Raw genomic sequence first — 24,995 nt, 5'->3', positions numbered from 1 at the left:
AATCTCACAAATAAGGCCGATCCAGATCCTCCTTACACTCGATGCCCAAGGGATTAATGATTCACCTGCGGTCACTTGTCTACACTGAATCACTGGGTCTTCTCTTCCTAAATTTTGGGGCCTTTTAGGTGCTTATATCATATGATAATGTTCAAATTTCTTGAAACGGGGGTGGTCCCATTCTTTAAATGAATTGAATGTTTGATTCTGAAGTCACAAAATCAAAACTATTCTAATGTGGAAAGCTTTCCAACTGGCCAAACCATCATACTTCTGACTTACATTGAGATATTATAGCATACTTAGGCTTTTTCAAGTGTTTATTGCCCCAATATTACTTAAGAGTAGAGACTTTCAAATAGATTAAAGTGATCTACTTAAATACTTCAATCACTTAAATCAATAGATTCAGCCTCAAATCTTGCGCTATTGTGTATCTTGTGATTGCATCTGCTCTATGTGTTTTAAAGACATGTGAATGTATGAAATATGTGCATTTTATTGCACCTACGTGCATGTCAATGCTTATAAATCTTATAGAAAATAGTAAGCACTAGATAATTTTACAGATACTAATGTATTGAGAAGGAAGTGTTGTGATGCCTGTAATTTGCCTTGAAATGCAACAAAAGTAACGTTAATGGATGGATAGAAAGATAAGAGACACACGACTATGGATATATAGAGTACATGGATGGTGGAACCTCGGTGGTAGGTATTCAGACTGTTATTTCTAATTTTTTTTAAGATATTATTTATTTATTTGACAGACAGAGATCACAACAGGCAGAGAGGCAGGCAGAGAGAGAGGAGGAAGCAGGCTCCCTGCTGAGCCGAGAGCCTGATGTGGGGCTCGATCCCAGGACCCTGAGATCATGACCTGAGCCGAAGGCAGAGGCTTACCCCACTGAGCCACCCAGGTGCCCCTATTTCTAAATTATTTTAACTTAGCCATATATTTGAACATTTTCTGGTAAGCTACTGGGGAAGAAAAGACCTCTTATTTTGATTTGTATTTTACACGTAGCTAAAGGAGAAAGGTAATTAGGTATTTGTTGGCAGGTGATCTGATTTGCAAGGAGATCGTGCACAGTTCACAACTCTATGGGAAGCGCAGGCCGCCGCGAGCTGTGCATACCTTCACACGTTGGGAGGGCACCTTCAAACTGCAGTTGGGCACTGAGCTTGCAGGTCAGGGTGTCCGTCCCAGACAGCGTGTACCCAGGGTGGCACTGGTACTTCACGAAGTCCCCTGCAAGAGCCAACAGAGCTCACCTGGGACTATGTTTCCATGACACACCCCGTGAGTGAGGGCAGGAAAGGTCGTCAGGGAGCAAACCACTTCTGGACCCACATTGGGATTCATTTCTAGTTTGTTTAATCAAAGGGGACTGTTGTCACTTCTTGACTTATAAAAACGCTGTCTTCCCAGATACCAGACAATGCATGGGGCAGGTTTTGTCACAGACTGATGTGTCTGTGGTCCCGCCCCTCCCCCACAATTACTACTCAAAAAAAAAGAAGGCGGATTGGGATTGCTTGGGATTTACGGGTGCAGCACAGGATGGCTTCAATGCATCCAGAGAGGGCTAACCTGCGACCTTGGCCTAATTAGCACAATGTTCCCATTAACTGAGCCATTAGGAGGAGAGCAGAAACTGGGTCACGTGGTTTGATCAGTGGTCTGAAACTCGGGGGGAGAACACAGTGTTGTGTTTGTAGTTGAGACAGAGAAATCCTGGGTCACAGTAATTACACCACAGACATATGCGGCAGCGGGTCACCTAATGTGACCTGATGGCTATTTAATGAAACTCGCCATTAATACGGAATGATAAAGCAGAATTTCTAAATATTACCATTAAGTACACTCACCAATTACATTCCAGTTTCAATGAAAGGTCAAAGTCATAGTCATCATTATTTTAGCTACAAATGATTAAGCCCTTCTTGTGCGAGAACATCTTTTCCTAACTAAACGCAAATATCTGTTTAAGTCTGTCTCCGAATACCTTATTTAAAAGAAAAATACAAGCTAGCAAATGCTGGTGGGCCTGGTGAGGTGAGGATATGCTCAGATGGCAGAAGCAAAGTTCAAATAGCTAAAAACAAACACCGTGGCAGTGGAGGAAGAAATGCATATTTCTTCGATGTATGAACTCCCTAGCAATGCTTTAGGACATTCTGACAAATGCTCACTTACTCACGTGAGTAATTATCGCAGTGAGGGTGAGTGTTAAAAAAGTTGGGCTGAGCTAATGATGTTGCAACAAAGAACACGTTACCTATTTCAAAATCCTCATCCTCCATAAGCATTTCTGCCTGTGGAACTGACGGGGGAGGTTGGCATTTCTTGAGCTGAAATGCTAAAGGGTTTATAGAAAGAAAAACAAAACTGCAATTACATTTGCTGAATAAACAAAATTATTACAACAAGCATTCTGCTTCTATTGTTTTCATGCGCAGGTACCCTGCGAGGTCTATGTTTGTAAATCATCGTTTTAGAACATTCTCAAGCTTATAGGATTATTTCACGCCCATGAATATGGAAAGTCAAAGGGGAAAGGGAACAGTTTTTAAAACTCGGGCATTTAAATAAAGCCACTTTACAGAATTCGGGGCTTCTGGAAGGAAGTGCTTCACCCATGGCCTGGTCCACATTCACATTCGCTAAGGTCCCTCTCGGAACCCCACGCTGGCGACTTCCATGGGTGCAGCCCTCACCAGATACAAGGGATTGATACGCTTTTCTCCAAATTATTGGTTTTCAAAGTCATTTAGTGCCCTGTTGCCTCAACCCTAACTCTGTGGCATTTGCTACCTTGACTCCTCTGCAGGCGACACAGGGACTCTAGGAAAGCTACTAAAGTGATATCAAGGGTCCCTGGATCTGAGTGTCACCAGCAATACTCTTCTCTTGGAATGAGTCCAAGCTTCCCACACACCAGATGGGCCATCTACAAACAGCATCAAGCAAAAGAGGGTCACAGGGACCTCTGGCACTGAAAGCAAGAAAGTCTCAGAAGGCTCTTGCTTGGCAAGACCAAGGAACTCTAGCTGGAAAGGAGCCATATGTCAACACTATCAGGAGAACCAAATGGAATTCTTCGCCTTAATCGACAAGGTGAGAATGCACTGACCGTGAAAATTGAGAACAAAGAAGCCTCCGTTGGAAAAATCGCTGTGGAACTTGAGCAGGACCTGGTTGGTGGAGCTGTATGCCGTTTCCAGGGCTGTGTTGCCACTGAAAACTCCCAGCTGAGGTGAGTTCTGGTCAGGACCATCCCTAGGAAAGAGAGAAGTTTGAGGAGAAAGTTCCTACTCACAGCTGAAACCAACAACCATTTTCTTCCAACATGTGGCTTCCATCCAGCCCAAGCAGCTTGGGGAAGGAGCTGGTGCTCACACCTGGAGATTTTGGAGCTGACTTTACTCACCCCACTGTAGACCTTTTCAGAGCCATAACAGAGACACATTAGGGCTCTTACAGTTAGTTACTGTAATATCATGTATCAGCTGCCTTTCAAACATCCATGTTTGAAAGTCTCAATTCCATGGTGTCTCTTCTTTTTTTTTTTTTTAAAGATTTTATTTATTTATTTGATAGAGAGAAATCACAAGTAGATGGAGAGGCAGGCAGAGAGAGAGGAAGGGAAGCAGGCTCCCTGCTGAGCAGAGAGCCCAATGCGGGACTCGATCCCAAGACCCTGAGATCATGACCTGAGCCGAAGGCAGTGGCTTAACCCACTGAGCCACCCAGGTGCCCCACCATGGTGTCTCTTCTAACGATGGGTGAAATTTATGGAGATCTTGCTATTGAAGTACAAAGTTTTTAAGACTTTGTTAAAAAGGAAATGACAGTGTGAAGGTCCAGCTACTTGCCCCAGGACAGCAAAGCAACACTTAATTGCACTTTCTGCTGCTCTTGGAGTCAATGTTTAAGCCAATCATTCAGAAATGTTCAGCATCAATAAGGTTGTGTGGAAGGTTTCCATCAGTGCCCAGCACCCCCTCCCCTCACCAAGATGAGGTAAACTGCATGATGAGAGCGCCAGCCCCTCCCCCTCAGGGAAGGTGACCTTGCCTGAAACAATCCTTTCTCCTGCTAACAATGTCTTGCCCTACCCTCTTCCTATAAGAATCTTCCATTGTGTACACCTAACTCCTCAGAGCGCCTCTCTCCTGCCCAGTGGAGTGTTAACCGGAGTCGGGAATCAATAAATAAAACCAATTAGATCTTCAAATTTACTCAGTTGAATTTTTGTGTTTTTAACAAACTAAATAAAATACTACCGTCTTGTGGACACAGTGTTTAGAAATAGCGAGTGTTTAATGTCACAAAGTTGGCCAGCCTCCTTGGTCTCTTTCTCATTAGGGCTCTGACAACGGACACTGCACTTGGTTGACTATGAGGAGCTTTTGCGTCTACCTGCTGCATCTGTAGGTTAATCCAGGTGAAACGGCTGGTGGTATAATGTGGTTTTGTTTTGCCTTTGAAAGGGCAAAATTTTAATATTTCAGGCTCCCCATTCCTCCTCACCCCTCAGCCGCTGGTTCTGCCAATCTCTCCTCCCTGCAAGAGTTACTTCTAGAGCCTCAGAAGCCGGTCTCCCTTCCTGCCCTCAGTTGACTCATTTCCCACCAAACAAGACTGGGAATTCTGTAGCCGGTGACTCCCCTTCCTAAAACCCTAGAAAATCTTCATCACTCTTAGAACTAAGCCTGGGATCTTTCACGTGATTTATATGTTCCTGTACTCTCTGTCCTGCTCTCTTGGACCCCATAAAACCCATCCCTGACTCCTTCCAATACCCTGAAGTCACCTGTCTTCAGCTCGCTGTACAGGCTTTCCAATATCCACAATAACCCGTACCATTTACACCAACTTTCTACACCAAGTTCTGAGGCACACACACATGCATACCACATTGCTACCTCCCATAAATTCATAGTTTTCATGGAAATATTTTCTGGCAGCACATCCTGCTTTTCAAGCCTGGATGGAGCTCACCTCCTCACACCCCACTGGTCCTCTCCCCTTCTCCCATCGTAGTTTCACAGAGGACTTGTCAATCTCTGTGTCCCCTATAACCTCTCACTTCCAAAAGCAAAGGTAGGGTAGTCATTCCCAAGGACGTGAATGTAGCCAAAGTTCACGTAAGTAATTACCCAAGGCCACATGACTCCTTGGAAAGAGAAGCAGAACCCAAATCCCCAGGCCTGAGCTGGCTCAGTGTCACTTCCTGCACATCGTATGGACGTGCAGTCCTGCCATGTGTACACAGGACGGCGGGAGGGTTGTGTGTAATTATCTCTTCAATGTTTCCAGGAGCACCGAATTCTTATCATGGCAAAAGATTCCTAACCAACTTTTCTTTTATAAAAAAAGAAAAATCGCACTTAAAAAAAATGTATAATCCAACTATGTTGGGGTAATCTCTATTCAGAGGAATCCTGAATTAACAAAATGCAAACATGTCACATGACATTTATTCACCATATCACTTGATTTCCTTCGTAAATATCCTTTCCAGTATCTACCTAAAAACTTCACTTCTTAATATGTCATCTGACATCAAAGCCCCACGTCTGTGGTTGCGAGAACAGTTTGACACAATCACAGATGAGTTCACACGGAAAGGCTCCCCTACCAGACAGCAATGTAATCATTCACGGCTTCCGTCTGTAGCAACGTGAAGTTGATGTAGACCCCATGGCCGGGAGGGACGGTGATCAGCCAAAGGCAGTCCTTCAGGATTGGGTACTCGTCCGGAAATCCAGGAGAATAAATGGTACCATTCTGAGATGTTACATTATATCCACAAGGAGCTGAAAAGGAAACAAAGAAAATTAAGCCCCAATACAGTCAACTTTAGAAAGGACACAGTTAAAAATTTCTAAGTCTCTAAAGTCCCTTTGCCAAAATTTTCCTTATGAGAAATAATGGTGAATATTTTCAGTAGCTACTTTGTCAAAGTAATTCCACTAAAGTCTTAAAACCTTAGAAGAATTATACTTCTAAGCTAAGTTATCTAAATTCCATTTAATATATTCTCCAAACACTCAAAATCCTTTCAGGATAAAGTCATTCTCATGTAATTAAAAAAATTAAAAAAAAAAAAAAAGCCCTTACTCAGTCACTCAGTTATCTTCTGTGACCGAGCTGATAATCAATCCATTGTGCTATGTGATATAAGGAATTACATGGAAATGACGCATAAATAAATCATGGAAATTGTGTTGTTGTTTTAAGTGAGATTTCTAAAACATATTCAACTGCCTAAAAGGGTGGTATCCAAGTCTACCTGCCTAAATTAAAAAAATAAGTTATCAATTCTTGGCAGATCTATACCTGAAGAAATGAGAGAAAATAATATACGTGGGGTTTTCTTGATGCTTTTCCTCCTCTCACCAGCTTTCATCTCTGCCAAGACTCACAATCCCTAATCAGCCTGTTTTATTTTACTTAATGAATTGGTATTTTCTGTTGCCATGGCAATTATTTTGTCTTATCGAGGGGAAAATGAAGTGACTACATATTAGCATCATAATCTGAGACACATTACGACACTTGGAGAGCAGTATGATACATCAAAGTCACAAACGAAGTAGACTTTTTAATCAACCAAACTCTGATAGAGGGGTCGGAGTGCCTGCCACTAGCATGAATCTTCTGGAGCTTTCGAAGACTTGTTATGAAAGGTGTCGAATTTAGGTGGCAAAACTGGTGAAACTGCATCATAAAATGAGAGAAATGAACCTTCTGTAGAAAACAGTGAGCGATGACAAGGCACGAGGTGGTACATGGTACGCTGCTGGGTTCATCACATAGAGGCATGGGTATGTCTAAGGGGGTGGGGAATGTTCCAGTGGAAAATACATTGAATCCGGCCCAAGTTTTGGGCAGAGTCATTAGGAGAAGGCGCCATGGAGAACATTTTAGAAACGTTAAGGCATGAATATTGATAAGTGGATTTGGAGGCCCCAAACCTTGCTTTGTAAAGTAGCAAAGCAAAGCACAGGGACAGCTATGATTTATGCAATGAGGCCGTGATCTAGTCTGCGGTCATTCGGAGCTAGTCAGTGTCCCCAGAAGATGTCATACTTTGTCTCACCTCCAAACTTCATGCAAAAGTTCACCCTGTATGAAAAGTCCAAAGGCTTTCCTCCTCCTCTGCTTCCAGGCTGAGCTGGTCCATTTCTTCTCAGCTCAACTCAAAGGTCCTTCCACCTTGAAGGCAGCTGGCTCTGGCCGGCCACGTTTGTTCCCCTGCCATGGGGCTATCTGCTCTCACCACCGTGGGGCAGTGGCCAGAAGTCAGGGCAGTGCTCCTTTTCCCCTTTACCCACAGTCCACTCCCACGGCGCCCCAGGGCCGAGCTCACACCACAATAAATAAGAGACAGTAAAGAGCAGATGGGCCGACACCGAGTAAGACAGTCACCACAAAGTATTTCCGTACCGAGGGCACTGAAGGGAGGGGCCGGCACCCCTGCTGGGGACGTGAGGGTCTGCACCTGCTCCTGACCGATAATCTGTGATCTCCAAGGCTTCCCTAGTGCATTTTCACCTTTCAAGGTGAATCTTAGACTCGTATAACCGTATTAAACACCGGCGCACCCTTCCCAATGGGGAAAAACACAACAAAACAAACATGAAGGATAAAGCCTTTCCCAAGGACAAAAGAAACAATATGCTAATTTCCTTGGGAGGACACATTTCTGGCTTCTGATGTTCTTTACGTCACTTAATAGCTGTAGGACGTTGAACAAAGATATCCTTGCCATGATTTATGTGTGGTAGTCAAGTAACAGGTCCACCTTTTACGTATTCGAGGAGTTTTTGCTGAGAGTGTATCATGGACCAGGACGTGTGGGGTTAGAGCGGGGGACAGAGCAGAGAAAGTAGTGATGGAGAAGCTACCGAGCAAACGCTGAGTATAAAGGTCTACTTGTGCAAGTCCGATGAGGGAGAGAACAAGCCCTACTTGTCACGTGAGCTAATAACATTCCATGAACGCATGTAATATGCCCCGAGGCAAACGCTGCTGTGGACTCTAGAGCAGAGAAAACAGGATACTAAGAAACATGAGGGGAAGTCTCCTTCTCTTCCCCTGAGCTGTCTGTGCTCACAGAGGCGGCTTCACCGTTCCTGCCGTGGCCCCAAAGGCGTGTCTAGATTTCCACATCTGGGCGGAATTTCCACATCTAGGTGGAAAGTCACCCAAAGTCCACAGGGACAGAGGATGTGGGATCTAAGGTGGCATGAATCCTGAGGTGATCAGTCTTGAAGCCACTGTGAGGGGCACCTGGTCACCAGAGGATGGGCACAGCCCTGCCAAGCTGGGCACCTCGAAGCTCCTCACTGCCAGCCTGGGAGCCTGGTCACAGAGGGACACGGGAGGCCGCCGGCTGGCCGGACAGAGCACATGGGCATACTAGGCGCTACGCTTCACCATCAGACGTGACGTGCTGTCAGACTGTCCCCCACTCCAGGAGCCGAAGAGTCACTAGACACACAGTCGCTCTTGTATTTGGGAGTGCCCACGGTGATGGGGTTTCTAGTAAGAGACAAATATGCCGTCTTCCTCCCTGCTCTTTGCACAGGACTCTGGAAACCTTGGATAAAAGCTAAGGGATGAAAGACATAAAGGCATCCTTCATTATTCATAACAAGACCCTTTTGATCACACCTGAGCTATGAATAGGGGACTAGGACAGCACCCAGGGACGGCGCTAGTTGCCGGGGAACCAGGTAAGTAATCGGAGGACGGGAAATCTCAGCTGCATCCTAACCTTCACAGAACTGAGGAGCTGGAGGTCGACTTAATCTCCACTGGCCAGTGATTTAATCATCATACATCTGTAGTGAAGACTCCATAAAAACCCCAACGCATGGGGTCTGGAGAACCTCGGGGCCGGCGAACACTGGGGCAGCAGGAGGATGGTTCTCCCGGAGAGAATACGCCGTCCTGCTGGTCTCCCAGCCCGCCGCGGCCTCTGCATCTGCTCCATCTGGCTGCTTCTGAGTTATAGCCTCTGGGCTGGTCTGTAACCTTTTTTATTTTTTTCCTTAAGATTTTATTTATTTATTTACTTATTTGACAGAGAGAGAGAGAGGGCAAAGAGGCAGGGAGAGGGGTAGAGGAGGAAGCAGGTTCCCTGCCCAGCAGGGAGTCCGACACGGGCCTTGATCCCAGGACCCTGGGATCATGACCCCAGCCGAAGGCAGGCACTTAACAACGGAGCCACCCAGGCGCCCCTGATCTGCAATCTTGTAAGTACAGTATTTTCCTGGGTTCTGTGAGTTGGTCTAGTAAAGTCACCCAGGAGGAGGAGGGAGTCATGGAGACCTGAATCACAGCCAGTCAATGAGGGGCAGCAGTGACAGTCTGGACTTGGGACTGGCATCCAAACTGGGGCAGGGCAGGGGCAGCCTTGTGGGCCCGGGGGTTTCATCGGTGGGATCAGAAGCTCTCCTCGGGGAGACTATGCAGCGGTGTCGCAGAATGGCTTGTTGTAGGATGAAGGCACCCACTGGCGGCCAACAGGGTCAGAGGGAGTGTTGTCTACAACTCTTGACGCGCACGCCTGTGAAGAATAGGTTAGGGAGGAGGGACTGCTGTGTGAGGTACGGTTATGGGAAAGAGTTATCAGGTTATTTCTGCATGTGTTTCTCCAGAGAAAACTATGGACATGAAGATGACTGTGTTGTCCGCTTGCAGCAAAATCTAGAGCCAGCATTAGGTACGGTGACTATGACGGAGGGATGTCCAACCTGAATGTGTCATTCAGTGTGGAGTTTGTTCAGTGCCTACTTATATGTAAAATGCCCCCCCGCCTCGTCCTCACTGCCTACCCCACTCCACTGGACGGGGCATCGCTGCCGTATCCCCGTGGATTCTGTTCACCTCACCGTGGTTTGAGGACGTGAGCTTTTAGGTGGCTCATGCAAAAAGTGATGGGTGTGTCTCACCCGTTCCTGCCCATGGGAAACCAGGGCCAGAAGATATTGGAAGATGAGCTGGTGGCCAGGCTGGACCTCAGCACAGGGACGTGGAAACTCACCATCATTTCATTCCACCTGAGGACAGACTTGGGAAAAGTCAAGGGGCGCCAAGACATGTCTTTATTGGGCTCTTCCTCCACTTAAATGTGTACAAAGTGACTGTCTCTGAATTGAGATGGATAGAAAGAGCTTAAGTGATTTCAGTCAGAAATTAAATTTTAAAAGCCCTAAATATCCACCAGGACAGTTACAGATAATTTACAGATGGTTTTCTCCAGGATTATATTAAGATTTCTGCCTACCCTTCAACAGGAGGCTGAAGAAAAGCCTACAGCAGTGCACAACAAGTACCTACATTTGGCCTGGGTGTTTATGAATTTTAAACTCTTGACTGTTAACGTAACCAGGAACTGAATGCCTGATCTCGCTGGATGTGTGGAACTCTACAGGTATTTTTGACCTATTTTTTTTTTCCTTCAACAACTTTGGTTTCCTTATGATGGTTTTTAGATAGGGGGACATAGTGTACTCTATCTTAGGGACTGCTTCATAATGGAAATATTTAAAATAATATTTATAAGATAAATATTTTATATACTTTTCATAAATAGTATATACAATATATAACATAATATATTATAATATACATAAATAGTATAAATATTTATAAATATAAGTAAAAAGTATATTCTTCAGGATGCCATTTTTATTCTAAACTATTAGAAAAGATTATTTATTCAGCAATCAACTTGGTAAGCCTTAATTTTAAAAATTATGTATATAACATCCTTTGGTTGGTTGAATTTCTCATGTCAATTATGCAGTCAAATAGCGTTCTGCTTACAAAATCTGTCGGTCTGAAAGACGTTGCTAACGTGATAATTGCAACATATTAAGTTATCCTACTAATTATCTCTGTCCACATAGTTCCCACCAGTTTTTACTGCATTTTAAGTTGAGCAACAATACGACAGTACTTAACTTAAAAAAAAATCCTAAATGTATAACTACATAAATATTTCAGTGATAAAAGATTAAATCAACAAAAAATCTAAAATTTTTAAACTGTGTAAGTAGAGATGCATATTTAATTGTCAAATTACATTTAGTAAACTCAATAAGTTTTTAATTGTCAAATTACATTTAGTAAACTAATAAGTCCTTTTTAACCATATTTTAACAATTATAATCCATCTTTTAAACTGAGACTTCTATATAATTATGCTATTGGAAAAAATAATGTCTTAATTTCTCAAGTCATTTTGAGACCTATTTTTTCTTTTTATTTTAATAGATAGCATACTTTTAGTCCAGATAGTTTTCAGATGAATTTATAATACATCAACTTTACATAATAAATCCTTACACAATAAACATATTAATACTGTCACGTACCTATGAATTGGTTTAATAAATGCTTATGAAGACGGATGCCTTAAGATTCAGAATTCTTGACTCTTGATTGTCTAAATTGTTCACTTTTTACTAAAGATGCCAGAAGCTATTCAAAGTTTTCTATGTTTTGTTTTTTCCCAAGTATCTCTCATCTATTCTGAGATTCTTCTGAGGTTTATAGGGTTGGACCTTTGAAGATTGTTTCTAGTACATTTGTCCTATACACCACGAATAAGTCTGAACTAGAAATCCAATGTGAATTAACAAAATACACTTCAGGTGAGCTTCCCCCATAATCAGCAGTTTGCCCATGTCTTATGAGGAGCATAACGAAAGAATGGACATCTTATAGCCCATCACTGTCAGCGAACAAAGACACTGGGGAGGGTGTGTGCTATAGTGAGTGCTGAGTGTGTAAGCCTGACGATTCACAGACCTGTACCTCTGGGGCTACTAATACATTATAATGTTAAATGTATATATATATATATATATATATATATATATATATATATATATATTTATATATATATATACACACACACACACATACATATATGTGTACATATATATATGAAATAAAACAGATAAAATAACTTCTGTTATATAATAATACCCTCCGCTTATTTTTTGTGTGTGTTTTATCCAATATGGAGAAGATATTAAACATACATTGGCTGGTGCCTAGATAATTCACTTTATGATATAATTTTATTTGAATTTTATGTTTTGTTTTGTTTTTTATTTTGTCTATGACATTATAGATATGAAGAGAGATATGATGGTAAAAATACTTGGGTAGTAAAGAATTTGACCTTGTCTATAGAGAGGTCTAGGCCTCTATTCTGGGGGCTGTGGGTTGGGAGGGGGGTTAAGAACACACCTGGTGGCCGTGTCTTTATCTCATGTGGGTGCTGGCCATACCCGGTAGTTTCAGCATGGGCTGATTATGCCGGATGGATTCTAAGTTGCTGTCTTTGAGTTACAACATATCAGCTGGTCCGGAAGCTGACATCAACCACCAGGTCATCCATCCATCAGTCATACCTGCCTCAGGGAGCCCCAGTTAAAACCTCTGCTCACTAAGACTCGGGATGCTTCTCAGGTTGGCGATACTCGGGCACACTGTCACCCCTTGGTCCCTGAGATCAGTGATGCAGCCTCCTAGACTCTAACCTGGGCTTCTTTCCCCAGGATTTTCTCGTGCCCTTTCCTTCTTATAAGCCACAAGCAGAGTCCACTAGCTTAGTGAGTTCTGTGAGTCGTCAGTCAGTCGTCCAACCTCAGGATGGTCTGGGGCGGCTCTCAGTCCTTCAGCTGGAGTCGGCAGGCCCTTAGCTTCAGTCTGGCCAACTCTGGGTAGTGTGACACATCACGACGTCATTATACAAGGTGCACCCCCTTTGGGCTACATCACAAACAATACACTTTGTTACTTTCACGCTCACAGAATAATTCTAAGCCAGCGGCTATTTCTATATTTGAAAACAGACCTCGACAAAGTGATGAAGCCTTTTTAAATGTTTAATTCTACGTTTTAATATCAAGCCAAGCCGTCTTCCATGTGTATATGAATACAAAGAACTCAGGTGAACATTACAAATAAGAAAAGGGCTTAATTGTGATGATTCCAAGTATTTCATAGATATGCAAATAAATGAATTTTTAAATGGGGAGTAGTAAAGAGGTTTTTAAGTGTTTTAATAAAAAGCACTAGATATACTGATGCTATATTAGTTTTATAAAGTAATTTTTTAAATGTTGTTTTATATGTTATTAAATTTGCATTAGATTGGGGTAACTTAATTTTTATTTCTTTTTTTAAGATAAGGAATTAAAAATACAGCTAAAGTTCTTTTTTCATAGTTTTTTTATAATAATATAGAATGGAAAAATACAGGTGAAAAATATAATTTAAAAAGTCCAACAGTGGTTTTGTTTTGTTTTTAACTTTTTCAGAAGAAATTCAAACACAGCCAAGTTCCCTTTCCTATATTACTGGTGGGATATAAGTATTTAGCATTTCAGAGGGCCACAGAGTTGATAATCTCTTTATTTTTTTCTTTTTTTAAAGATTTTATTTATTTATTTGACAGACAGAGATCACAGTAGGCAGATAGGCAGGCAGAGAGAGAGAGAGGAGGAAGCAGGCTCCCCGTGGAGCAGAGAGCCCGATGTGGGGCTCGATCCCAGGACCCTGGGATCATGACCTGAGCCGAAGGCAGAGGCTTTAACCCACTGAGCCAGCCACATACCCCTTCATTATTTTTTCATTCAAAGGTTTCTGTATTACATGTTCTAATATTAGGTTTAGAGGAACTTTTCTGTTTCATATGCTTGTCTCATAAACAAAGCACTTGGTGTATTAATTACAACTTGACATTACCAAAATTTCAAAATCATCTAAAATATCAGGTAGTCAAAGAGAAGCTTCAAAGAAGTGATTCCTGCTCAGACTAGGGATATTTGATGAATCCAGAGTTCCCTCCATCACCACCTGATCCCCACGTCTCCCAAGAAACCCTGACTGACCATCACGCACTATTGAAATACACTACTTTTTTCCTAAGACAGTGTCTACACCCTGTCTTTGCTTCCACTATTTTTTTCTACCCTGGATACTCCATCTCTGAGTAGAAAAATCATATATATATATATATATATATATATATATATATATGTGTGTGTGTGTGTGTGTGTGTGTGTGTGTGTATACACACACACACATTTCAAGGCCCACTACAAAAATAAAATCAGTTTTCTTAAATATAAAAGCAATGTATGATTATTGTAAAAGTTTAACAATAAAAATGGAAAAAACAGTTGAGGGTAAAATTTATAAGCATCCTTTCCTCCATAATTTGGTGGGATGACTGTAATTCTAAGTACTGCCCCATCATGAAGATGTCCCTGGTCACTTCGCAAGCCTGCGCCCTCCTTCTCCATGCAATCGTCCAAACACCGTCCTTGGGTCTGGCTTGTGTTACACATGTTTGCATTTATTACATTGTTTTCTTTACAATTTCCATGAGGGCAAGGCCTGTTTATGCATATTAATTTACTGGCGTATGATATATTCCTGAAATAGTAAGTAGAATGAGTTTAATGTAATAGATTCCTAATCAATATTTGTTGAGTAAATGAAAGGATTTTTAAATATCTCCATTTAATAATTAACGCACTACTATACACACGAAAAATTAAATTGTTGCCAAGAACGGTTAGCCTACCGTCACATCTCGGAAAGGGATAATTCCAGTTTCTGTTGATCCCGTGCTGACAGGTGAGGACTGGGTGGCCAAGCAGAATGTACCCGGGGTAACACTCGAACGAGATGGACTGTCCCACGCTGTAGTCCGCGTTGACCATGTAACCGTTCTGAAAAGGAGGTGGGTCCGGGCAGTTCTGGAGTTCGTAGGCTGGAAGGGACAGAATGAAGCTCGCGCGTAAGATGTTAGGTAGTCTGGGTGCAGAAGGCTGTGATCACACACGGTTTCTTAAGACGAACATTTTCAGTAAGTTTTTTTTTTTTTCACTTAAGATTTTATTTATTTATTGGACAGACAGAGATCACAAGCAGGCAGAGAGGCAGGCAGAGAGAGAGAGCAGGAAGCAGGCTCCCCACGGAGCAGAGAGCCCAATGTGGGGCTTGACCCCAGGACCCTGAGATCATGACCTGAGCCGAAGGCAGAGGCTTTAACCCACTGAGCCACCCAGGCGCCCCTTCAATAAGTATTAAAACGTATCTTCTCCAAGTTGCGGCTCACCATCCTAAGTAAAACAGCCAATTATCAGTAGTAACAGAATTATAACAACTTCCAATTAAGAAGTAGCTAACTGCGTGCTTTAGAACCTGGAAAGCACGTACCAACAATACATTTGATGGTGGTTTACCTTGGAAGAAAAGTAGATGGTGTGAATTGACTTTTTAAGAAAAGTAAAACAAATGATAGTAAAAATTGCCCATAAAGAATGTCAGGTGAATGTGGACCTAATTTCCTTCTAATTTAAAAGAGAATTATACTAGCACTCCAGTCTAAGTGTTGTTGACTAAGAGATAATGTGGTTCTTATGTTTTGATTTATTGATTGTTCATCACAAATAAAATTTAAAAAATTTATTCCATTTTCTAATTTTAAAAAATTTAAAAATCTATTTTCTATTGTGGATGCTGAGAAAATTCAGGCCATCCCACCTCAAGTTTAGCTGATTCGGGAAACAGAGGCAGAAGAAAATCATTAAAATTCCTCACCTATTGACAAGCCCTTCAAACAGACAGAGTGGGGGACTCAACTGCCCTCACCTTGAGGTTTTGCTAAGGACAATCCTAGCCTGACCAACCCTCTACCCCGACAGGTCCAACCAGAATCCTGTAAGTCTACTTTAACAATTGCTTTAGGAAACTTTATCTCTAAACCTCCAAGATAGTGTCGAGAATCATTCCCAAACATGTGGCCCACTGATACATCTAAAGGGTCTCATGGGAAGATTTTTATTATTGGTAATAAATAACCTTTCTCCCAACAATAGCTAGGCCCTCAAGGTCCTGGAGACCTTGCTTCCAAAAATCCTTGGAGACTTACATCATCCATAATCCCCTCTGTCGTCACCCACCGCTGAGTCCACCCCTACTCTGCCTTTAAAAACTCTGACTGTAATCTGGCTCGGGGTCCAAGTCCCTACTCCACTGTTTCAGGTATACTTGGGCCCAAGCTTAAGCTTGTCAAATAAATCCCTGTGTGACTGCATTGGTGCTTGGCTCCTTGGTGGTCTCTCAAACACGAAAACTCGGGCATAACACTATCTTTTTTAAAAGTTCCTGTAGAACTTTTTAAAGTTCTGTGAAGTTGACACACAGTGTCACTGCAAATTCCAGAATCGTGAAATACATTTTAAACTGTAACAGTATAGTTAAACCCTCTCTGTATTTAGCAGATTAAATAATCCTTAATTTCATTTCATTACTTATTTTGATATTTGCAACTGTATGTGTCCGGACAAGAGTCAGATAAACAGCTCAGGCATGACTGCAAGCAGGAAGCAGAAATCAGGAGATGCAGCAATGCCAAGGTCTTTCAGCAGCTGCAGATAATGCCCGGCACTGGCTCCCCCAGGGTGTGGAACAAGGAAGAACCTGGAGGGAGACAAAGTCCCCCCAGGGGGCCATGCAGGAATCCACCTGTCCCACAAGTCCACTCAGATGTCCCCTGGACTAGCACAGGAGGAGGGAGGGCTGTCGGCTCTCCAAGGTTAGAGTGGAAATCTCATAGGGTGGTCCAGGCAGGGGACTTCATAAACTGCGGTGTGCTAAAAATCTATTCCATTTTATTTGTAGCACATCTGATGATTAATGGGGAATTGCACGCACGATAGAGGGATACTAAGAGGAAAGGGGTTGCTGGAGGATTCTTAACTCACCATCCTCTTTTGAATGGAGGCTTTAGAACTCAGTGTGGAGATGAAACTTTCCTTTATACAAAATCAAAAATTTGCCAATAATATAATGAGTTTTCTGGGGCTGCTTTTTGGTGAGGCTACATTATAACACGGAATTCTTAAGAACATAAGAAGGAGAAATTACCTAGTTAAGGACTTCTTCCGGCACCATAATCACAATTATTAATGAAATTCAAAGCTCTCATAATTGTTTGCAAAAGAAAAAGGGCTTTTAGCTCGCAAATTTGGGATTTGCAATCTAGCATCAAGAGAATATTCGCACAGCCTACAAAGGTGTTATCTAATTTTATTTTTCTTCATCTTATAAACTATAATATTTGACTGTGGAAATCTACTCCTACAAAGTACCAGACTTCAAGAGAAAAAAATCTAGAGCCGTCCGAAAGAAAAGAGCGTTCTAACCTATGCAAAAAAAAAATTTGCCTTGAAGGAACATGCCTCACAGACCAGTGGCATGTCTGTCCTTATCAATTGCTTTATAAAATCATCACCTCCTGCTTGAAAACTAGTAGCTTAGAAAACTGTGCAGTGAGTATGAAAATAGGGACCGTTCGGACAGAAAACCAGCCCAAATCAGCGTGTCTCCCTCTCTTGCCACTACATAGGTGCACATGCACACATACACACCTGCACACAAGCACCCCCCACATGTTCACACACACACACTGGCAGGTCCGTAGACGTTCACTCACGCACATGCACACACACACACACACACACACACACACACACTCCTCTTCTCTTTCCCTTGCTGTGCCCCTTCCTCCCCGTAACAACTTGGCCAACACCCAGCGAGGCTGCCCGCCGCTCCCGAGGGCCACCCCACACTGAAAGCCGCGGACGGATGGCTCAGCAAGTATCCACGGTGTGTGACATGCCTGCTTGCAACCTTGTTCTTTGGGTCTAAATTTACTTTACGGACCCACGTTCACGAAAAGAACAGGATCCCACACTGTGTCTCAACGAGCAGCCGGTTTCCTTCCTTATCAGACTCTTTCAGAATGAGAGTAGCAGTTTGTTCTCACTCTTGTTTTGCTTGAAAAATAATAAACTCTAACACAAGGCACAGCTGCTAATAAACCCACAGACACGCACACACGTGTTCAATGGACGGCGGGTACCGCGTGGGAAGGATAGAATAAAACTTCCTCCCGCAGGGCACCTCCTCACTGGAAGATCCTATGCACAGTCGGCAGTGCCCCCGGGGCACCGACACAAGCTTCAATTATGACAATATGTCACCAACGAGGGCACAGATAATAGAGGCTCCTCATGCGTCGTCATGTGAAGGAGCAGTTAAGCCACATGCACGCAGACTCCCCCGTGTCCGCTCGCAGCCGCAGCCTGTGCCACGCGGGAAGGTTGCAGACGCACCCACCTCTGAAGCCTCCTCAGGTGTGCGACTTCCCGCCGCGTGAAAAAGCCCGGCTGGGGGCCCAGCAGCACCTAAGCCACCTGGCAGCTGGTCGGATCTCGGCGGGCACCGCCCAGGAGCTCCCTGTGTCCTAGACCGGCCGTTAGGGCCGCTGGCACGGCCGAGCTCTCTGCCCGAGTAACAAGGTAATGACCCTGGCTCTCACCTGGAGTCCGATGACCCCCTCCCCACCCCAGTGCTCCTTCTCGGTTACCTAAACCCCCTGACCCCAGGCCCTCCTGCTGAAGCCGGCCTCCACCTGCGCTAAGGTCTCAGCCGATCCCATGCTTTTCGGGTAGCCCGGAGCCCTGGCTGGGGTGGGAAGCCAAGCGGCCTGCTCCGGACGGCGACGACGATCCTGTCTCGTGCTTCGACTGACCAGGAGGAGGGCTCAGTCGACTTTTCTCGTGGAGAAATGTCTGATTTTAATCAAAAGGAACTGTTGGGAGTCCCAGAGACAACACAGTGCCCTGAGAATCCACTTCCTCGACCGCCTCAGAAGCTTGGGGAGCACCGACTGGGGAGCACCGACTGGGGAGCACGCAGCGAATCGCACCTGAGACGCGGGCTCCGGAAGGTGCCGTCACCCAGGAGACACAGCTGACATGTGCTGTCCAGTGCGTTGGGGTGCAGACGGATGGTCTCCTAAGGGAGGAGCTGACTGAGACCGTTACCTCTGCTTTCGGCCAACCCACAAAAGGAAGAGCAAATCCGCACTATCTGCGGGAGAAGGCGGGTCAGCTTGCAAGGCAGACCACCACTGCGGGGGGCACATCCTGCCTCTAGAACTAGGATGCCCGAGAGGAGGTGGGAATGGATGCAGCTACCAGCTGTGCACGGCTTTAAGCATTTTTTTTTAAAGATTTTATTTATTCATTTGAGAGAGAGAGAGACAGTGAGAGAGAGCATGAGCAAGGAGAGGGTCGGAGGAAGAAGCAGACTCCCTGTGGAGCTGGGAGCCCGATGCGGGACTCGATCCCTGGACTCCGGGATCATGACCTGAGCCGAAGGCAGTCGCCCACCCAACTGAGCCACCCAGGCGTCCCTTTAAGCATTTTTTTAAATGTGAGAGAATCCTCCGCAGAAAGAGCTGCCTGTTGAGAACTTGATTCGCACGTGTAGATGGGGGAGAAGGACAGAGTAGACGCCAGCCTCGCCCTTCCTGTCCACCCAGGGCGGCTCCGATGTCACGGCAAAAGCAAGGAGAGCGACCCGTTTTAGAAGCACAGGAGTTTCGTGCAGGAAAGTGCGGTGGTGTCCACCAGGAGCAGTGAGCGCGCCTGCGTGGACAGCTCGAAGGTACCTTCAGCGGCTCACTGCGCAGAGAGGCAGTTTGATTGCCTTTCCTCCTGAAGGGGAAAAAATCTGCTTCTACAAAGCAACATCTCTTTTCTCCCAGAGTCAATTCACTCAAATTCCACAGTTTTAGGATTCAATAAATGAATAAATAAAAAAAAATAAAGGTGGCTTAGTACCTAGAGCAAAAGGAAAATGAAGAAGAGTAGCTCGTCGAAGAAAGAAGGTGTTTTTACTCCCTAGTGCTAAAGTAATTAAAATTACCTAGTTCTTTTCTGGCATGACATTATTACATGCTAATGTAAGAAGGAGACACAGAGAGAAAGGAATATTCAACTTCTCCAAATGCTGACTTACAAACACGGAAAGCAAGAGAGAGTCACTAAAATTCTTAATGACCCCAAATTTTACAAACATTCTGAAAACCTCAGTACCAATAAGCCCACACCCATAGGAAAAGAGGAAGAAAACACACTAGATTTTATCTTCCACCAGGAATCCTTTGTTTGGGTCTAGGAAAATAACTATTATCGACACCTATCAATCTCAAGCAACGCGGCCTCGTGTGTCTAATCACAGGTGTGCAGTGGGAATGCCAGTGGAATCGCGCCGTGGTCTTCCCGATGTCTGCTATATTTTCCAAAATCTAAAGAACTGATAAATATCTTCACGCTACCCTTCTGTTTTCAGCCTTTGACTTAGAAATAGGGCACATGAACTCAATTTTATTCAACACGGCTCTTCACCTTCCGTATCTCAAGTTCTGTATAAGTCATTTAACTTCTGGACAGCTACATCCACTGTACCATTTTTGACCTTTCCACGGCCATAAATAAATGACAGGGTTTCAGAACAAGGGATATGGCAGAGACATCGTTGAGAATGACAAGTTTTATCTGCATGACTTATGCATCTTCGTACGAGTTATTAATTATAAACTTAACTTATAAATTCAAGTAGGACCTAGAATTTTGATGTGACATACCAGTCAGAATGGTGTCATTTTGGCCATTTATAAATTTCATAAAATGAGAAACACTGATAAGCTCCCTAACTGCCATCCCTGTCAGATAGGATACGCTTCAAGAAATTGGAACACCTCAAATTCATGTTCCCATTTGTTTTATTTAACTTATGTTTACAGCTCTAATTTATAAGAAATTAATTGCCTACAATAAAAGGGTATCTTTCTTAGGAAGTATTTGCTTTGTTATTTATTTTTTGATGTGGATACTTAGAGTCAGGCATCAAGTAAATAAAACATTTGCTCAGGCAACCAGATGTTTGGCCTAGATGAGAATTCACCAAATAAAACGTTTGAAGGCCACAGAGGCAAAACCAGCGATCAAAGCTTGCAGGGACTAAAGGAAACTTTTGAAATCAATGCTTTCCCCTCTGTGGGGGCCGTCCCTAGGACACCTGAGGGAGCTGTCCCTCTGTGCAAACACAGACCGAAAGTTTGCAGATTCTGACACTGCAAGATACAGGAAAGTGGATCTATGGATATTTTACAAATCGTATGAAATCTGATTCTAAATATTTAAAAGTTAAATTTAAAAAATAATATTTGGGGGTGCCTGGGTGGTGCAGTCTTTTAGCGTCTGCCTTCAGATCAGGTCTTGGTCCCAGGGTCCTAGGATCAAGCTGTGCATCGGGCTCCCGGCTCAGCAGAAAGCCTGCTTCTCCCTCTGCTGCTCCCCCTGCTTCTGCTCTCTCTTGTTGTGTCTCTCTCATAGAAATTAGGCCTTTAGAGAAAATATATATAATAATATTGTGCCAGCCAATGGCAGCAACGTATGACCTCTTGTCTAGATAATTTCTATTTAGACTCTGTGTGTGTGTGTATGTATTTATTTTAGACCATTCTTTTTGGATTCAAGTAATTGAAAGCTTTAAAAATGGGTAGATATGGCCTAAATCACCCTACCTGGAAAATATCAAAAGAAATAAAACAAAAAACATTTTTGAACTCTGGAGGTTAGCGTTATGTAAGATAAAATGTAGTTTCAAAACTATACTAAAGTATAGTTCCCAAACTTTCATGTAAATTCATGGGAATTTGTATTTGATTTTTGGAGGCCAAAAAGGAAAGACAAGTTAAATTTTGAATTCAGTATTAAAAATATTTAAAATGAAGAAGACTTTTCAAAAGTTCTTGAGATCAACAGAGATAAATCACTTAATCGGAAGTTTGTGGAAGACATGGTAATTACACACATCTTTCTTATTGACTCACACATCAAGATCATGCCAACTGAGGAACAGACGGCACCTTATAAGAACCAAGTTTAAAATGATGATCATGGGGGCACCTGGGTGGCTCAGTGGGTTAAGCCTCTGCCTTTGGCTCAGGTCATGATCTCAGGGTCCTGGGATTGAGCCCCACATCGGGCTCTCTGCTCAGCGGGGAACCTGCTTCCTCCTCTCTCTCTGCCTGCCTCTCTGCCTGCTTGTGATCTCTGTCAAATAAATAAAGAAAAAATCTTTAAAAAATAAATAAATAAAAAATAAAAAATAAAATGATGATCATGAACATAATGTGTGCTGCTGTATGTGTGTGCGTGTGTCTCTGTGTGCACCTGTGTGTGTGCCTGTGTACGTTTACATGCCTGAGTGTGTGTGGCCCTGTGTGTGCATGAGTCTGTGTGTGTACATGTGTCTGTTCACACCTGTGTGTGTGCATATGCCTGTGTATGTGCCCCGTGTATGTGTGCGCAGCTGTGTGTCTCTGTGTGCACTTGTGTGTGTGTCCCTGTGAGTACATGAATATGTTTGTTCACCCCTATGTGTACGCACACACCTGTGTATGTGTGTGCACCTGAGTGTGCATGTGTGTGTGCATGCGCACCTCCCAAGCAGGAGGTGACACTTTCCTAAGGGGCGAGGGGAGGAGTTCGAGCTGGAAGCAATGAAGACCCTGCGCGCTGAGGCTGGGTCATGCCTCCTGCCCTGTTCCTCCCCGGCCCCGCCTTCATTTCCCCGTTTTGGCCTCCTACCTGGACTTTGTATTTGAAGGGACCCCAAGTTTGCAAATCTAAATGTATATTTTATATTTAAGTAACGACTTAAGTAACAATGTCTAAAACTTCAACATAAAATACCATCACCTTTTAGTAAGAAAATAGTAAAGCCCTTAATTTCAAAGACAGTCTACGGAATTAAAGAAAGCAAGGATTTAGCCACGTTGAAAAACAAGAAAGCAAGCCCTATTGACATTCTCAGCTTCGTCTGACTTAACAATATTCAAGAAAGGCCTCCTAAATTATTGGGTACGAGAGGAAAATGTCGAACTTTCTCCCATGTTAGAAATGGCTCGATAATGCTGGGTTCAGACTCATCTAAAAGTCTTATATTTGGATGGTTTGAGAAAAGCAGAAATCCAGGCACTGGACTGGTTCTCTGACGTCATGTGAAACGGCTTCAATAATACCTTTAGACACTCTTTTGAGCTGAGACAAGGTCCCAAGCATGAGGGACGCTGCCAGTCCCACAGCCACTGGGAGCGGACTCTCCACTCCTTGGTCCGGAAGGGACACGATGGACCCGCGGCTCAGAGGACAGTGACAAGAGGGAGGAGGTGTGATGCTGAGTGTGTGACTCAGGAGTGTGATGTCGGCCGTGGGGAGGCAGTGACCGCTGGCAAGGCTTGAGCGTGAGGCTGTGGGGACGGCCAGGCGGGCGGGCCGTGCTCCCCCTCCGTGCCTCCGTTTGTGTGGACACGGACAGCCTCGGCTCTGTGACGTGGCTGGAAGGCCCTGGGCCCAGCTACACACAGTTGTCACCAAACACGGAGGTCTGGATTTCAGTACCATCTCAAGGGAGGAGGTATGTCTGCACTTCGTGGATCCCTTACCTTGGTAAGCGAGCTTAAACCCTTGCCGGTTCTGGGAGTGGTCGCTGTAGAAGTGGATGCGCGTTTCGTGCGTCGTACTGAGCAGGGCCGAGGGGGGGTCCGGACCACTGAACTGCCCGATCATGGGGCTCGTGTGGTAGGGGCCGTTTTGTATTTCCAGGTAGTCATGATTAGCTTCCGTAGAAAAATTCAGAAACTGAATATGTGCACCTGGGAAAAAACACACAAAATTAATGGAAATGACTACCAGAATGTGTGAGATCAATGCTTACCCAAAGTGATTCAAGCTCCACCGGTCTCCCCACACTGATTCTCCGGGAGGCAGAACAGCTCAGTCTGCGTGCCAGACAGCTCCCAGCTCCGGCCACAACACACCTCGGTTCAGTGTCGCCTGTGCCACCCACTGGCGATGTGACCTTTGTCCGTGTCATTAACGTCCCTAAAGTCAGTGGCTTGGTCCAGTGTGATTACAGGAGTACATCACAGAGACATGCGGGTACAATACTTAGAATAATGACTGGCACTCGCATCTGGCAATGATTTTGTCCAGCCCTGTTACATTATTACAGCCGTAAACGCAAGGTTGTAATTCTGTGTCTAATCATCCGTGCGCTCATTTACAACTTTATCGAGAAAGAAGCCAAAATGGGTCTAAGAAAATGCCCTAGCCATTCCAAGTGGACTTTAAATGGATGGTCGTCCCGCCACACAAGAGACTTGCTAATTTAACAAGGGATCATTCCAATTGTGTCATGCACATGAAGCACACTACGGATGTTTGCAAGAAACCCGATCCAGAAATCCCACGGTAATTTACACACTTCAGTCAAGAGCCTGGCTCGGGTCGCACACTACAGGACTGTCCAAATGACCAGCGTCACTGGTATCATGTTCATCTTAGAGGATAATTTAGAAGCATTTAGAGGAAATTCCTCTTGATAATTTAGAAGAATGTCAGATTTAGAGGAAATCAAAATCAGAGTCATTTAGTTATTTATTATAACTTCGTGGAATTTTTTGAAAATTTGACTACTGTTACTGAAATATTTTAAGTCACTTAAATAGTTGACAGAGGGCTCGAAAGGCATTAAACATAAATCCATGCAACTAATTTAGGTTTATAAAGCCTAAACTGAGAATTCCAATAGCCATTACCAATTATTCTCCCAACCCGTGAGAAAAGCATCACTCTGTGTAGTTCTCTCCCTTGATCACTAAGAGAAGCTTTATTTTTACTTCTCATCTAATATATCTGACACATGCTTGCTAGGTCTGGAAAACTGAAGATAATGTGTTCGTGAGGAGAAAAAGGATAATAAACGTTTCTGCTTAGGTCCTGATGGGGAATACAGTTACCACGAGCGGCATTCAGTGCAAAAGGAGGAAGAAAAGTCCAAGTAGAGTAGGAAAGAAACACCGGCACTCAGGACACAGATCGTGATCCCGGAAGAATGATTCTATCGATGATGGAGAGAACTTTGAGAGGAAGCATTGAGGGATAAGCAGTGGCCCTTTGTCTGGGAGTAAATGTGAGGCCAACCAATGAGCAAACACTTTTCTCGCAATTACCCA

General features: G+C 43.8%; 1 protein-coding gene across 2 annotated transcripts in view; it reads right to left on the bottom strand.

Annotated features, from left to right (window-relative positions):
- CSMD1 (CUB and Sushi multiple domains 1) overlaps nucleotides 1–24,995 on the bottom strand; it is a 1,903,837-nt gene that overhangs the window by 138,118 nt on the left and 1,740,724 nt on the right. For both annotated transcript variants that reach the window (XM_082715632.1, XM_082715633.1), the window contains exons 41-46: nucleotides 23,424–23,633; nucleotides 14,634–14,822; nucleotides 5,652–5,829; nucleotides 3,141–3,286; nucleotides 2,286–2,366; nucleotides 1,139–1,252 (exon numbers count right to left, since the gene is read on the bottom strand). In XM_082715632.1, the coding sequence (XP_082571758.1) occupies nucleotides 1,139–1,252; nucleotides 2,286–2,366; nucleotides 3,141–3,286; nucleotides 5,652–5,829; nucleotides 14,634–14,822; nucleotides 23,424–23,633 (918 nt within the window). The remainder of the gene's footprint in view (nucleotides 1–1,138; nucleotides 1,253–2,285; nucleotides 2,367–3,140; nucleotides 3,287–5,651; nucleotides 5,830–14,633; nucleotides 14,823–23,423; nucleotides 23,634–24,995) is intronic.

The sequence above is a fragment of the Mustela nivalis genome (genome assembly GCF_964662115.1).
Source record: "Mustela nivalis genome assembly, chromosome: 20".
NCBI classification, from domain to species: Eukaryota; Metazoa; Chordata; class Mammalia; order Carnivora; family Mustelidae; genus Mustela; species Mustela nivalis.
Note: the sequence above shows the minus strand (reverse complement) of the source record. Positions and strands in the feature narration are given on the sequence as shown.